General features: G+C 42.5%; 1 protein-coding gene across 4 annotated transcripts in view; it reads left to right on the top strand.

The window, feature by feature from the left end:
* Positions 1–1,752: 1,752 nt before the first annotated feature.
* The window catches only part of hdlbpb (high density lipoprotein binding protein b), a 20,308-nt gene continuing 6,150 nt past the window's right edge, over positions 1,753–15,910 (top strand). The window contains exons 1-20 of one of the 4 annotated variants that reach the window (XM_020629217.3): positions 1,753–1,859; positions 3,912–3,991; positions 4,963–5,064; positions 5,905–6,056; positions 6,220–6,435; positions 7,572–7,778; positions 8,014–8,229; positions 9,166–9,372; positions 10,683–10,790; positions 11,077–11,181; positions 11,481–11,559; positions 12,114–12,253; positions 12,350–12,454; positions 12,573–12,686; positions 12,908–12,994; positions 13,094–13,225; positions 13,805–14,023; positions 14,106–14,327; positions 14,531–14,749; positions 15,626–15,767. In XM_020629217.3, coding sequence (XP_020484873.1) covers positions 4,989–5,064; positions 5,905–6,056; positions 6,220–6,435; positions 7,572–7,778; positions 8,014–8,229; positions 9,166–9,372; positions 10,683–10,790; positions 11,077–11,181; positions 11,481–11,559; positions 12,114–12,253; positions 12,350–12,454; positions 12,573–12,686; positions 12,908–12,994; positions 13,094–13,225; positions 13,805–14,023; positions 14,106–14,327; positions 14,531–14,749; positions 15,626–15,767 — 2,746 coding nt within the window. In that variant the 5' untranslated portion in view covers positions 1,753–1,859; positions 3,912–3,991; positions 4,963–4,988. Of the gene's footprint in view, positions 1,860–1,894; positions 2,003–2,074; positions 3,992–4,962; positions 5,065–5,904; positions 6,057–6,219; positions 6,436–7,571; positions 7,779–8,013; positions 8,230–9,165; positions 9,373–10,682; positions 10,791–11,076; positions 11,182–11,480; positions 11,560–12,113; positions 12,254–12,349; positions 12,455–12,572; positions 12,687–12,907; positions 12,995–13,093; positions 13,226–13,804; positions 14,024–14,105; positions 14,328–14,530; positions 14,750–15,625; positions 15,768–15,910 lie in introns of those variants that run through there. The other 3 variants (XM_020629219.3, XM_020629218.3, XM_065950382.1) reach the window with 3 other exon arrangements.

Genomic DNA, 15,910 nt, shown 5'->3' with positions numbered 1-15,910 from the left:
TCCATATAAAACAAAACAAAACAAAAACATTTTTCATTCATATTATACCATAAAACCATTAAATACTCATGGCCAGTAGGGTAATTATAAATGCTTTGATTAAAAAAAAGAATGATAATAGACATGGAGTTGTATTCTAATCATTAATGACTGGATGTTGTTTCACAAATTGTGTTTCAATTACTTTTTATTCATGCTTTCTGTTCATAATTTTGGATTTGTGTATTATTAAAAAAATAACTAAAAAAAACCAAGTTCAAACGTTATAATAGATTTGTGAATGTTGTTTCTACACTAGGACTGAATTCATAGAGCTGAATTGATTTGTAAAATTTTTTATAAAATAAACTTTACTATAAAATTTTAGTCTTTATGTCATTTTTTTGTTTCATGATTTTGCTGTCCAAATCTATTTTTAACCTTTATTTTAAAAATTCTCCGTTTTAGCAGTTTTATTTTGAAGGTTGGAAAGGTACGTTTCCGTCATTTTCTGTCCATTTCTTGTCAGCTTTCCTGTCTAATCACAGTCTAGAAACTATTATAAACCTGAAAAAAAATTATGGTAAGGTGGAAGTCATATACGTTTCATGTTTGTTTGTATTACTCAAAGGGAAGTTTTCTGTTTCTGTTTCTTGATGAAAGTGAGTCTAAGCGCTGCCACTCCTTCAATAATGGTTCAAATGATCCCACTTACTAGAAGAGGAATTATGACATAATATAATGTCATTGTGAAAATTGCCTGTAGACACGAAATCCTATGACACAATAGAAAACAAACAGCACCGCACTCTGTTTTTACCCCTGTGTCTTACTTCCACCTAGCGTCTCAATGAGGAAATACAACAAGTGTCACTGAAAGTGGTTAAACTGAATCTCTCTTTTGTGGTTATTTTATTTATTCAGTGGCACAAAAAGTTGAAAAAGTTATGGATTAACATCAAAAATTATATTTCAACGTTTTTTTTAATTAATTGATTTACATAATCTTGAATTGTATTCTAAAAATGTGCCTCTCAATATTTTGATTTACCACCATTAATCTGACTTTTTATTTATAATTTTATAGGCTTATATTTTCACTAACTATATCATCGTTTTTGATACACCATTTCATTGTTTTGAATAATTATTTTTAAATTCTGACATTGAATTCAAACGCAAGCTTATAATTTGACTTACAAAATGTTACTTAGAAAATCAAACATGTTGAATTACTATCTCATAGATTATTATTTTTTATTTTAAAGGTTGCTCCTCCTGTTATTTCCACTGACTCTTATCTTAAATAAAAGCTCAAGTTTTGACTTGACTTTGTATCTTACAGTGAATTTTGAATGACTTTTCATATTACTCAGGGCAGGGGCCTCAAGTATAACTTTCTATCCTCTTATTATCTAACCTACAATTAAATTAAAAACCCAATTCTACTGTTTCATAATTAGTTTCACCTATCTCTTTTTATTTTAATAAGAAACTGATGAGCTGACTCCTGCATGACAGGTGCCGTTATGACTGAGAAGTAGACCCGGTCAGTTTGATGGACGTGAGATATTCCCAGTCCTGATTACTTAACAAAATCCTTTTACTTATCGTTTAACATCTAGGACGCAACATTCCAGCATTTGTTTGTTTTTTTATCTCCGGGCTTTGACTTTTTGACAAAATTTACACGGATCTATTTAACTTGGATGCTCCTGTTGCGCACAGATACTGCGGCATTTGCTTTATTATACTCGTTGAGTCGCAGTGCATGCTTGTATCCCTCCGCCAGCAGAGGAAATGCTCCTAGACCAATCACATCTGTGTTTACACCATCACCTGTCAAACATACACCCTCTGCTACATTTTCTCTCTGAAAGGTATGGCTTCTATTATCATTTTTTATCTCCGCCTTTAATCTAATTGTGAGCAAAGTGGATGAAGTCAGTTTATAGGTACGGCAGCAACAAAAAAGAAGAAGAAGCCGGTTCGACAGCACCGAGAAGCAGCCAGGGTTAGCAAGGTTAGCGCCCCTGGAGCCTGCGAGCTGGAGCTGGTTATCTGTCCGCCTGGCTGGGTTTTTTTTTTTTTTTTTTTTTTTTTAGCCGATTATCAGAAAGTCCTTGTGCCTAATCATCCCGCGGCTCAGGTCGGAGTGTGTTAGCTTAGCGAAACTGGCTAACTTGTGTTTTAAAAAAAGCCTCTGCATTTTGTTCGCCTACGTTAGCAGAGGTTAAGATAAAGACCAGCCACACACACACACACACACACACACACACACACACACACACACACACACACACACACACACACACACACAGCATCCTGAAGCTAGCGAGAGAGAGAGAGAGAGAGAGAGAGAGAGAGAGAGAGAGAGAGAGAGAGAGAGAGAGAGACACACACACACACACACACACACACACACACACACACACACACACACACACACACACACAGAGGGATGCTATTAGCGGTATGGTAAGCTAGCAGGGATGGATTAATTTCGCCGAGCATATTTCTTTTATATATTTAGAGCCTCACAGTGTTATTGATAGTCTCAGTTTCTCCTGTGTTGCAGTGGGTGAGTGCTCTTTGTTTCTGTCCCTTCTTCCTTGTTTCTCGCTTTCTTTCTCTCAACTGTTAGGACACAATAGCAGGCTTATTGCATCTACTATAGCTACAATGTAAGACTAGTGTCAGTGAAAGACCTGTATTCAAAATGTTAAAGTAGCTCAGCAGTAAAATGCAAAACATGGTGTTTGAATATGTATACGTCCGCATTGTGTTTGTGTATACCATTTAGTAACAAGTGTATTAATGAGTGCTGCTGCATGGATGTAGCCTTGTAGTACTGAGTCAGCTCTAGTTTGATCTGTAGTGATTCATATTTTATCATTTTATTCTGGAGGGCTGTCAAACACATGTAGATCTAAACTTGCCTCTGAAATGTTTTGATGCAAAATCAAAATGAGCTCACATGTCATGATTATTATTATTATCTTACATACTGTTATATACTTTAAAGTAAAATTGTAGCACTACTGCACTTTAAAGATGCTGCGATATGGTTACTCTGTGCAATAACTTATTCCTCTACTTATATTGTGTGCTGTTGTATGTGCCTAACCTGCTGTTTTAATATATTTTAATGCATTTTTTTTTTTATCTTATTTTTTTTTATCTCAGATTGCTGTTGGGCTGTTTGTCACCAACCCAGATTTCGTTGTATCGCATACAATGACAATAAAGTGTCTTATCTTATCTTATCTGTATGAAGATAAATGTAATAAGATGATTCTATCATTTAAAAAAAATCAATCTCCATTGTTTCCTCTTCCGCAGCTTTAAGGTTGTTTTTATCTTCCACATCGTAGTAGCAGTATCATACGTGTTCCCTGTCTGCTTGTTCCACCTATCACTGAAGCTGGGTGATGTTGTTAGTGATATTATGGGTTTGCAGCACCAGTCCACCAAGTTTAATCATCACTTCATGTTTGTTTTTCTAAACTTAGCTGATCATATTTGGCGATCTCTTTAAACCTGATGATGAAAGTTGGACGGATGTTGTGTCAGATAGTTAGCAGCTGCATTTAGATGTTCACCAAGTTTAAGAAACAAGGGGGCTGAACTAAAAGCTTTGTGCATAAATACTCTCAGTTTGCAGTTCCATTTGCTCTTGAGTATCCCGGGTGGTTGAATGTGTAAAACTGTGAAAGGAGGGTCGACGGGCAGAGAGATGCTGAGAGAGAGAGAGGGGAGGGGGACTAGGAAAAGGAGGAGAGTGAATCACATCCAGACAGTAGAAGGTGCAGTGCAGTGTGGGTGTTTACAGTATTAGCCCAGCCTCCGTGCTGTAGAGCTTTTTGATTTACAGTGTTTACTTTCAGCCTCTTATAGTTTTTTTTTTGTTCTTTCCCTTCCTGTCCACGCAGGAGCGGAAACACACACTCACACTGAAGCGCCTACGGTAGCCGCTAACTGGACGGACTCTCTGGCAATCGACCTTTTGCAGGTAAGCCTCGACTCACTTTCCACAATAACAGTTCATTTTTTGTTAAAGCTTTAACTTTCTTCTTCCTGCATTACTTCCCTAAAAGACTTGCTTCAGACTCATTTTTTTGTTGTAACACTTTTCGTGTTTTTTTTTATCAGACAGGGTTTGGCGATGTGAAGCAGATTTCACATGGCGTCTTAGATCTTAATACACACACCAGGAGCAGATAATTACATTTCACAGATCTTAGATAATACAGCAAAGATATTGTTGTGCTGGATGAGATGAAACTTGGAAAAAAAAAACTTGGTTTCCACCATGGACTGTTAATTACAGAAACATTTTGATGTTGTTCTTGTAAAATGTGCTTTTTTTTTTTTGTTGGAGCACCCTAATGATTTGATTTTATTGCTGCTGCAGCAGTTAGTCACCATCAAAAATCCAATTTCCTCCCTTAATCACAAGATCGTCTGCGTGTTCACTAAACCTGCACAGTCAGGAGAGCCGTTCAAAGATTTTAAAACGTGCTCAGGGAAGATCCTGTGATTCTGTATTACAAGGAATGTCGGCAGCAGTTGTTTTTAGTCCTGCACAGCCTCACAGTGTGTGTGTGTGTGTGTGTGTGTGTGACTTGTTTCAACCCTGTCCCTCAGGCTGTGTGGCACCCTGTGTTTGTCTGAGGCTGCTCAAGTGTTAATTGGAGTATCTTAGGTGTAACCTAAAGCATGGGTGCGCTATAGTAATACCACAGAGGCAGCATCAATCTTCAGGGGCTTGTGCAGAGTAAAAATAAACAGCAGTGCATCGAGGGAGAGAAGCATTGGTAGAGACACAGCTTCAAACTGGACTCTTTAGTTCTCGTGGTGTTCATCTTGAAAACAATGATACTTTTAGCAGATGAAGCAAATCATTCCTCATCTGTCACCATACGTTTTCATTTATTCTCCTCCTCCTCCTCCTCCTCCTCCTCCTCCTCCTCCCTGTCGCAGTGGAAAAGTGGAATAAGTCTTGAACCATGAGCTCAGTGGCAGTGTTGACACCGGAGAGCTTTGCGGAGCATCGCAGTGGCCTGAAGGACCAGGAGATTACAGGTAACATCTGGCCGTCATCCACTTACCTGACTTCACTTTCATTAGAAGGCTTTCACCTCAGCAGCCCAAGCTAAGTCAGTCACGTACAGGCCAGAAGGTCAGCAGAACCTGGACAGTGTTCCTCTTTGTTGTTGTAGTCCTGCATGGTCTCATGATGCTTTATGTATTTCATTTTCAGGATGGTGTGAGTTTAAATGTAAAGCGTTTCTCCGTCAAATAAACTTAGGGACCTATGGAATCTTTTTTTTTTTTTTTTTAAATTTTGAAGTTTTGGTTATTATTTTCTTTCTGTCATGAATTCCCCTGCCCGAAGTGCAGCTATTAGTGTTAAATTCCTCTTTTGATTTGGGCTGATTTTTAGAAGCTGACATGTTTTCCTGGCTTGCCTAGATGAAAGTGCGTCAAGCTGATTGGCTGTTGAAACATGCCTTAAAGGTCACATGTTGTCCTCCTTTTCAGCAAGTATAAATAAGTCTCAGAGCTCCCCAAAAACATGTCTGTATGAGGTTTCTTGTTATAAATCCACTCTGATCCATTATTTGATCATGCTTATAACGGTTTTTTTTTTAACTGTTAAATCAGATAAGGTGCTGTGGATAATGTTTGTAATATTAGGCTTACTATTCACTCATTCATTTTTGCAATTTTCCTGATATTCCGTGTTTTACAGTCGGTCCCCTCCATGTTTTTCTGGAGAAATCATTAAGCCTGCAATTATTATGAAACACCCAATTTGACCTCTGATTCATTTTAATACGCCTCTTCTGTCCACCCATCCATGCATGCACACTGATTTCTGCCTCCACCCTTGCTTCATTTATCTCCCGCTCTCTGCTCCAGGCTGCGTCCCGGAGGATGAGGCCTACATCCCCACCTACCTGGAGGCCTTCCCCCCGCTGCCGGAGAAGGGGGCACCGGGGGACAAGGCGGGGGAGCCGGCTTCAGCGTGGGGGAGCAAGATCAGGCCCATCAAAGCCTCCGTCATCACCCAGGTCAGAAAACTCAAACTACACATGCAAAAAAAAAAAAAACAATGCTTTTACAAATTGCGTTAAAGTAAAGAAAAATGAGTGTTTAACAGCTGATGTCTTCAAATAGGCAAATGAGATACACTGTCTGACATCTGAGCCTCCTGCTGTGTGCCTGTGTGTGTAGGTGTTCCACGTGCCCCTGGAGGAGCGTCGCTACAAGGACAACAGCCAGTTCGGCGAGGGCGAGGAGGCCAAAGTGTGTCTGGACATCATGCAGAGGACGGGGGCCCACATCGAGCTGTCTCTTGCCAAAGACCAAGGCCTGTCCATCATGGTCACCGGCAAACTGGACTCTGTGATGAAGGCTCGCAAGGAGATCGTCGCTCGGCTGCAGACTCAGGTAAATGAAACACCGTCATTTGAGCTGATCTGTGAGGGATACTTAGTTCATAGAAAAACACTCCTTTTTTTTCGGGCTGAGCAGAAAGGGACAAACTGCTTTATTCGTCATCATAATATCAAGAAGGATTTTTTGTAATATAAACTTTACACTCCCAGAAAAAAAAAATATGAAGGAACAAGGTTCTTCTTTACAAGTATGGTGATTAACATCCTCCAGTGATAAAACATGAGGCTGAAATGTCAGAAGCAGGGATACAATAACCAGAAACTAAAGAAAAGGGCGAGAAAAACATGAATGACGTCTACAAAGAATGTGAATAGTTACTGAGCAATTATAACGATGCCATAAAAAGGTAAAAACAGGGTTATAGAGGAGGGAAAGGTTTCAAAAAAAGCTATTGTAATTAAACATTACTCACTGCAGACCTTTCATGCTCTCTGTAACTGCACAGCTATTTCTCTGTACAATGTTCTCAACCATCTTTTAAAGAAAGAACCGGTAAAAAAAGAACCAATGAAATAGTCAGTGTCTTTGTTACAAATATAACTTCAGACGTGAAAATATCTGGAATCATTTCAGAACCACCGCTCCAGATATTCTCCTGACCTGGCTGCTCACATTATGCTCCTCACAAAATTCTTCCACAGTGTTTTGTTTTAGCCGATAAGTCAAAGAAACAACTTGGATGGTTGTAATGTGGCTGCAGCTTGAAAAGTCTTTTCCATGCACGCTGTTATAGGAGAAAAAGTTGAGCTGAAAAAAAAAAAAAAAAAAAAAACGACCGTCAGCTCCCCGAGGGCGAGCGTTCAGCAGCAAACGTGCTGATGTCCACTTCAGTTGGTGCACCGAGGTCCACCTGTTCAGCTGAGCTGCAGTTATTGATACAAGAATACAGAAGAACCCTCCGTCCTCTCTCTGCAAGGACAAATGCTTTTGTTGTTGTTTACCAACTGAAAAAATGAATCCCAGTACGTGTAGTTTCCATACGTGGAAACTCAATCCGTTCCATCAGCAGTCGACCAAACATGAACTATTTTTTAGACTTCCTTTATGATGCAAACAAAATGTAAGAAAACTCGGCCTGATCCGGACAATTGCTGCCATTGGTTCTTCTCCTCGTGGTTCTGCTTCAGGCCTCAGCTACCGTCGCCATCCCCAAGGAGCACCATCGCTTTGTCATCGGTAAGAACGGAGAGAAGCTGCAGGAGCTGGAGCTGAAGACCGCCACCAAGATCGCTATTCCACGACCCGACGACCCGAGCGCCAACATCCGCATCACCGGCACCAAGGAGGGCATCGAGAAGGCTCGCCATGAGATCCTTCTGATCTCTGCGGAACAGGTAGGAAGTTTGTGACCGGAGTTGAATAAACTTCTGACTGATGGATCAGGAATAAAAAATGTGATTAAGTCACAACATTTTGATAAATAACCAAAATACTGTTTCTAGATGCTAAGTAACTCTGAAGATGTAATTCTGCACTTTCCTCTCTAATTGTAGCATCTTTAATATCTATATCTATATAATCACTTAAATAATAATTCCTCCTCTTCCTCCTCCTCTTCCTCCTCTCCAGGACAAGCGTGCCGTGGAGCGTCTGTCCCTGGAGAAGGCCTTCCACCCCTTCATCGCCGGCGCCCATAACCGGCTGGTGCAGGAGCTGAGCCAAGAGACGGGCGCCCGCATCAGCATCCCGCCGCCGAGCCTTCCAAAGGACGAGATCGTCATCACGGGGGAGAAGGAGGCCGTGGCGATGGCGCTCAACCGCATACGAGCCATCTACGATGACAAGGTGCGTTCACTGAAATGTTTGCAGTGAGCATCAAGCTCTTACATAATAAGCTGATCTTTGCAGTTTATTCGTTCCCCCCCCCCCCGACCAAAAAAAACCAAAGACAACAGCAGCCCTTCGTTGCAGTTAGTTTTGTGTGGACAGAATTGAACTCCATAAAGAAGAGGGCGCGCAGTGCATCTGACGGCTCGTGGTTAAGTCCTACTGCTCTGATGAAATCTTGGAAATTTGTGAGCAAATAAGAAAAATAAATACCGCGCTTCCACCTCTCTTGAAATACCCATAACTCTCATAAGTCAACCTCTCTCTCTTTTTGGCCAGCATGCTTGCTGAGCTCTGGTATCGCGGCAGCACAGTGTGCACGGCAGCTCTTCTTTTTTTATGATGTCACTCCCTGCGGAGAAGATAGTTCCACTTAAATTAAATTATTGTGTCATCATATTGACCTCTTACTTTCCTAATGACAGACAATTTAAAACAATTGCCTTGAAATATGTCTTCAATTTGTTTTGATTTATAACATTTTTAAATAAATATTTTTCTAAATGTTCCCCCTTCTCCCCAGAAACGTCCAGATTAAACTCAGTGGCGGCCTGAGGGCTTTAAGTTTGAACCCCTGAGGCGGGGTGTGTTTGTTTACCAGATGAAGCAGGTGATAGGCGAGCCGGAGATAACGAGAGAAAATTGGATTTCCCCAGAGAACAACAGGATGAGAATGCTAATGTCTTGAGTAAATCTACGAGAGGCTGAAACACATTTTCTCTGTTGCTTTTGTGCTTTCCATCACTCTGCCAACTTTTCGACTTTCTTATTTCCTCATCCCCTGCTGTCGCTCACTTCTTCTTTTCCTCGAAATCGTGTCAGCTTTGATCCGCTCCTGTCTTCTATTCCTCCCTCTGTCACCTCCACTCACTCGTCTTTTCAAATCCCCCGCAGAAGAGGAAGACCACCACCATCTCCGTGGAGGTGAAGAAGTCTCAGCATAAGTACATCATCGGTCCCAAGGGAAACACCCTGCAGGAGATCCTGGAGACCACGGGGGTGTCTGTGGAGATGCCTCCTCTGGACTCCAGCTCAGAGACCATCATCCTCAGGGGGGAGCCTGACAAGCTGGGGCCGGCACTCACACAGGTTTACGCAAAGGTGAGGAGGAAAGTGGAAACTGGAAGTGCATGATGAGTAAGGGCTCTGCGTCTACCTTGTGTTTTTGTCACCAGCTTCTTTTTTCAGTCGTTCATAATGAGAAGAGAGCGTTTGCAGAGGCAGCAGTGGCAAAAGGCAGAGCGTCCCTTTTTCTGAGTGCTCTGCTTTTCTTTGTGCGGCTGCTCCGTGCACTTCTCGTTGAAAGTCTTTCAACTTATCAGAAGGGTGCTGTTGATGTCACCGGCGCTCATTTCAACCAGCCAATCATAGCCGATTGGTCAGGAATCTGCATATTTTTGACTCCTATCCTCCGTGCCTGATCGGAGCTGTGATATCCGGGCTGAGGGCAAGCATTCCTCCGTTTGATGCTCACAGTGTCGGAAAAAAAAAATCTCAAATATAAAACTTAGCAGTAAAAAAAAGCAATGTAGCAGCGTCAGACAGGTCAGACAGCAGCTGTTGTCAAGAGACTGTTGTCATAGAGACAGGATGCATGAGCAGCAGGTGCTACATCCAAGTGCTCCCGAGCACACAGACTGCTTTTCTGCCCGAAAAAAAACAAAATGCAAGGTGGACACAAGCTCTAAGGAGTGTGAGAGTCACGACAGAAACATCACCTCTTTTTGCAACATTCATTTCTTTGTTTTTGACAAACTCAAAACATTCGTACAGTCTGAACCTTCAATCACCTAAATTCTGAATGAAGTTTGGTTTAATTGTGAAATAAAGAAATCCACAAAGTAGAAGGAAACTGATGCACTTCAGCCACTCGGTGCTCTAAGAGAAGGACTTCAGACGTACAAAAAATGTAATTCAGTGGATACCTTCTTTCAGACAGGAACCAAAGAAAATACGGGAGCACACAAATATTAGGCTTTGAAAAATCCCAGGATGTGAAGCAATTATGAGAATAAGAATGATGACATCACAACAGGCAAAAATAACATATACACGCAGGCTAATTTGGCTTGCAGAGTTAAAAGGGTTAATACTTAAAATTTTAATTTCTTTTGACCCCTTGGGACAAGAGACCAAGCTGAAAACCTAACACTGACATATGTGGATTAAATGTAATGGAAGTTTGGCCTAAAAGTTGCCTGTTTATAAATCAAGCAGACACAGCGACCGTCGCATTCTTTGTCGTGTTTCAAGCTCATGAATGAAAACAATTATTGTAAGAAAGTGCTGCGTTGGTCGAGGGATGTATCCTTTTGTTACCAAGTGCTCCTCTACATTCCCCTGCGCTTTGAAATACAACTGTATGTGAGTCTGTCTTTTCATAAAACCTTTTTTTTTTTTTCTCCGTGCAGGCTAAGAGTGTGATGGTGGTGGAGGTGACCGCTCCGGCCTGGCTGCATCGCTTCATCATCGGGAAGAAAGGGCAGAACATCGGACGGATCACACAGCAGCTTCCCCGGGTGAGAGGAGAGAGAGAGAGAGAGAAGAGTTTAATGAATACAACCAGAGATAAACTTCTTTGATTTCCATTTTTGATCCATTTTATTTGAGCTAACAGGAAAACCAGTTGTTGTAGAGTGTTTGATTTTATACTCCTTTAATGCTGTTGAAGTAGGAAAAGTGGCTGCAGGATTCCAGAGTTTACTTGTGACTTGCACTGAGATGTGATTTATTTTGAAACTAGCCGAGCGAGAGAGGCCATAACTCGATTGTTTCATGTGTCTGTGTGTGTGGGTGTGCGTCTAGGTTCACATCGAGTTCACGGACGGTGAGGAGCGCATCAGTCTGGAGGGGCCGACAGAGGAAGTGGAGCAGGCTCAGGCGCAGATACAAGAGATCATCAAGGACCTGGTGTGTACACAAACACACAAACACACACACAAGCCTGCATTTTGTTATGGATTTTTTACTTGCAGCCTTTAAATCCCTCCCTTTATTTTTCACTGAGACCTTTAAAATATTTTGTAAGGTAAGAAAAGAAGAAAAGCCTGCACACTTAATCAAAGCCACAAAAGTAGAATAATCATAATTAAACCAGCGGTCTCTTAATAATGTTCTATCACCTGATGAAGGTCATTGGGTCATAATGTAGAGGTGAGGAACATTCAGTGACATATGTTAAAGATCTCTCTCTGCTTGTCTGTGTGCAGCTGGTGAGGATGGACTACACTGAAGTCATCATCGACCAGCGTTTCCACAGACACCTCATCGGAAAGAACGGAGCCAACAGTGAGTCACTCCGATCTGCTGAGCTCAGCAGGAAAAACACACTAACTCTGGTATTATAGCCACTATTTGGGGGCGCCGGCAGCTCAGTCTGTAGGGACTTCAGTTTGGAACTGGAGGGTCACCGGCTCAAGTCCCGGTGCGGACAAAAATATGGAAGTTGGTCTGGTTGCTGCAGAGGTGCCAGGTCACTTCCTGAGTAGATAAAAAGAAAAGATATTGAGTTGTATTTATGTTGTGTGTCTGTGATGATCCTGTTAGGACCCTGCTGGATTTAGTCACACTTTGCTTGGTCTTAGAGAAAGCCTTGTTGAAGTCTTACACTTCAGCCATCTGCTTTATGTGAGCCTTGAAATGTGATCAGGGATTCACTAAAATGTAAATACAAGTGTATTTATTTATGAAGGCTGAAGTTAGAAACCTGTTAAAGTTCAAGCTTACAGAGCGGTTTGTGTGTTTTTTTTTTTATCCACAGCGTTCTGCCTTTAGAGCTGTGACAAATGTAAAAATGTTTGTAGTTCTATCGCTTCATCTGCCCTCTTTTTTTTGCTTTCCAGTTAATCGGATCAAGGAGCAGTACAAAGTTTCAGTACGAATCCCACAGGACGCTGAGCGGAGCGGTCTGGTCCGGATCGAGGGAGACCCTAAAGGAGTCCAGCTGGCACGCAGAGAGCTCATTGAGATGGTCCAGAGAATGGTGAGGAATTGGTCGGTTCATTCCTGGAAAAAAAGAAAAAGAAAACCAGAGTGTTCACAGACTCTTAAAGTTGGTCACTTTTATTCCCATTGCTAGGAAAACGAGCGCACCAAAGACCTGATCGTAGAGCACAAGTTTCATCGGACAATCATCGGACAAAAAGGAGAAAAGATCAAAGAAGTCCGGGACAAGTTCCCAGAGGTAAAAGTCCTCCCTCTTACCCTTGCTGCACTTATCTCAGCTTTTCATTATTTTTAAAACCACAAGCTTTGAATCTGCCCTAAGGCAAATCAACAAGTGTCATCTCATTTCCTTTTAGGTTATTATCAATTTCCCCGACCCGGCACAGAAGAGTGACATCGTGCAGCTGAGAGGACCGAAGAACGAGGTGGAGAAATGTGCAAAGTTCCTCCAGAAGATCATCGCTGACCTGGTACGAGCCCATCTCTTAAAGGGATAGTCTTTTTTTTTAATAAGTGGGGTTGTATGAGGAGCCTGTCAATAGTAAGTGTTTGAGCCACAGGGGAAGCTCGACACGGAGTACTGGCATCATTTAGCTCATTTTAAGAAAAAGTGACCTGACTTGATACTAGTGCTTGATATGTTTGTTCTTCCAGAAGTATCCCTTTAACAGCAGCTTTCCTTCTCTTGTAGATCGAGAACAGTTTCTCCCTCTCTGTTCCGATCTTCAAGCAGTTTCATAAAAACATCATTGGAAAAGGCGGCACCAACATCAAAAAGGTGAGACTGGTACATCCATGTATCGGTCATTTTTTTTCTTTTTTTACACGTCATGTCGGGTAAAAGGAACAAAGTACCAACTGCTGTCAATGCCTTCAGATCCGTGAAGAGACCAACACTAAGATCGACCTGCCGACAGAGAACAGTAACTCTGAGATGATCGTCATCACAGGCAAGAAGAGCAACTGTGAGGCGGCTAAAGACCGAATCCTCGCCATCCAGAGAGAACTGGTGAGAGACAGGAAACCGTTTTTCTTTTATAGCAGCTTACATCCTTTCTCGTTTGAATCTATCCTTTTACAAGTTACCCCGAAAAGAGGTCCACTTTCTTCTTTTTCTCTCTTGAGCTTTCAGTGTCTCACATTCTTCCTCATCAGTTTTAACAAACATCCGTCACTCAGACAAACAAACCGTGACAACACCCGTGACTCTTAGATAAGCAACCTCTGATACATCGTCATATCTCCACTCTCGACATCTAATTACGGCAACAACAAAAAAAGCCCCAAAGTTAAAATGGTAAACAGAAGCTGTAAAAAGCTAGTACACAAGTGGACCTCGAGTTAAGATTGATCTGTCAAATATCTGGTTTTAGGGTCCAGAAGTAACTGTGAAAAAACATAGAAGAAGTCTGTTTCCAGCCCAACCGAAAACAAGAACTTATAAAATTTGATATGCAGCATTAATTTAAGAAGTATTGAAGTTTAAGGTTGGGATATTGTTCCTAGTATTTATTCATATATCCAGTAGGGGTTAGGCCAAAGACAAACTGTTGTTCTGTATCAGAGTATCTCCCTGTTTGTCCTTCAGGCCAACATTAAGGAGGCGGAGGTCACCATCTCCTCCAAGCTTCATAACTCCCTGATCGGCTCCAAGGGCTGCCTCGTGCGCTCCATCATGGAGGACTGCGGCGGCGTCCACATCCATTTCCCCTCCGAGGGATCCGGCTCGGACAAGGTCACCATCAGAGGTCCTGCTGGAGAGGTGGAGAAGGCCAAGAAACAACTGCTGCAGCTCGCCGAGGAGAAGGTGGGGGAAAGAAAAGTCTCAATTTATAAAAACTGGACTAAGGGAAATGTTTACATCAGTTTATTGTCTTTCACCTTTTCAGCAAGTCAACAACTTCACGGCTGAGCTCCAGGCCAAACCGGAGTACCATAAGTTCCTGATCGGCCGCGGCGGGGCAAATATTCGCCGCGTTCGGGACAAAACGGGGGCTCGCATCATTTTCCCGTCGCCGGATGACAACGAGCAGGAGCTGATCACCATCGTAGGGAAGGAGGAAGCTGTTCGTCAGGCGCAGAAGGAGCTGGAAAGTCTGGTTAAAAACCTGGTAAACATGCACAGTTTCTCTATCATGGTTTAGCTGCTCCATGTTTTTTTAATTCAGTCCTATTTCTGTTGGTTTATCTTTTCTAACTTTCTTCATCTAACACAAATATAAGTTCCCCTTCTTGAAGTTTAAAAGCCTCTCTAAACCCTCAGTTTCATGTTCCTAAATTCTCATTCTGGACATCCTTATTCCTCGCTCTCCAGGACGACGTGGTGGAGGACAGCATGGTCGTGGACGTTCGCCACCACCGCCACTTCGTGTGTCGGAGAGGTCAGGTGCTGCGGGAGCTCGCCGAGGAGTACGGCGGTGTCGCTGTGAGCTTCCCTCGCACGGGGGCGAACAGCCAGCGGGTCACTCTGAAGGGAGCGAAGGACTGCGTGGACGCTGCCAAGAAACGCATCCAGGAGATCATTGAGGACCTGGTAAGACACGTTTACAGAGGAGAAGTCGGGAGTTATTTTTGCAGTAAATTTTGTTCTTCCACAATAAGTTTGTTTGCGTCAAAGCCAAAGTAAAGAGTTCAGCCTAATTAATTTAAATGTCACTCAAATGCTGCCAACAGTTTCTGCATTTTACATATTAGTTGCCTGCCAGTGTTGTTCTGGCAGGCCGTCAACCAACGATCTCGAGGAGCCTAAGAGAGCTCAAGAGCTCCCAGGAAAGTAGGTGGTTAGTGACTGAGATTTACAGATAGATACATGCAGTAATATGATGTACTGTATGCACAGAGAGAGGAGCTCAAGGTGCCAGTTCCCCTGGTAGTCTAAACCTATAGCAGCATAACTAGGAGCTGGTCTACACCAGCACCAGCCCTAACTATAAGATTTATCAAAAAGTCTATTCTTAAAAAAATACAGACTGTGTCTGCCTCCTGGACCCCGGCTGGAAGACGATTCCAGAGGAGAGGAGCCTGATAACTGAAGGTCTTACCTCCCATAGTACACTTAGAGACTGTAGGTACCACTAGCAGGCCTGCATTCTGGGACCGTAATGTAAGAAGGATCTTGAATTCTATTCTAGATTGTATAGGGAGCCAGTGCAGAGAAGCCAACACAGGAGTAATGTGGTCCCTTTTCCTAGTTCTGGTCAGTACACGAGCTGCAGCGTTATGGACTAGTTGAAGAGTCTTTAGAGACTTACCAGAGCACCCTGACAAAAGACAAAGAAGACTTGACATCCAGTGATAGGGTGATGAAGTCATCCTTTCTGGTTTGTTGTGTGTTTGCTATCCGTGCTGTTGTTACCCAGCTGTCCTCTCTCTCTCTCTCTCTCTCTCCCTCTCTCTCTCTCTCTCGCAGGAGTCCCAGGTGAGCATGGAGGTGGCGATCCCTCAGCGCTTCCACCGTGCCATCATGGGGCCTAAAGGCTTTCGCATCCAGCACATCACCCGGGAGCACGAGGTCCAGATCAAGTTCCCTGAGAGGGAGGACAGCACTGCAGGTCAGAAACAAAACACACAAGAAAAGCCAATTTTTTCTTTTTTTTTACATCAGTTGTCTGTCCAACATGGTGCCTAATGGGAAAAAAGAATATTGTCCTTGTTTTAATTCAAACCTGCAGACGGAGGAGTTGCTTTTCAGTCC

The sequence above is a fragment of the Labrus bergylta genome, chromosome 22 (assembly GCF_963930695.1).
Source record: "Labrus bergylta chromosome 22, fLabBer1.1, whole genome shotgun sequence".
Lineage (NCBI taxonomy): Eukaryota > Metazoa > Chordata > Actinopteri > Labriformes > Labridae > Labrus > Labrus bergylta.
Note: the sequence above shows the minus strand (reverse complement) of the source record. Positions and strands in the feature narration are given on the sequence as shown.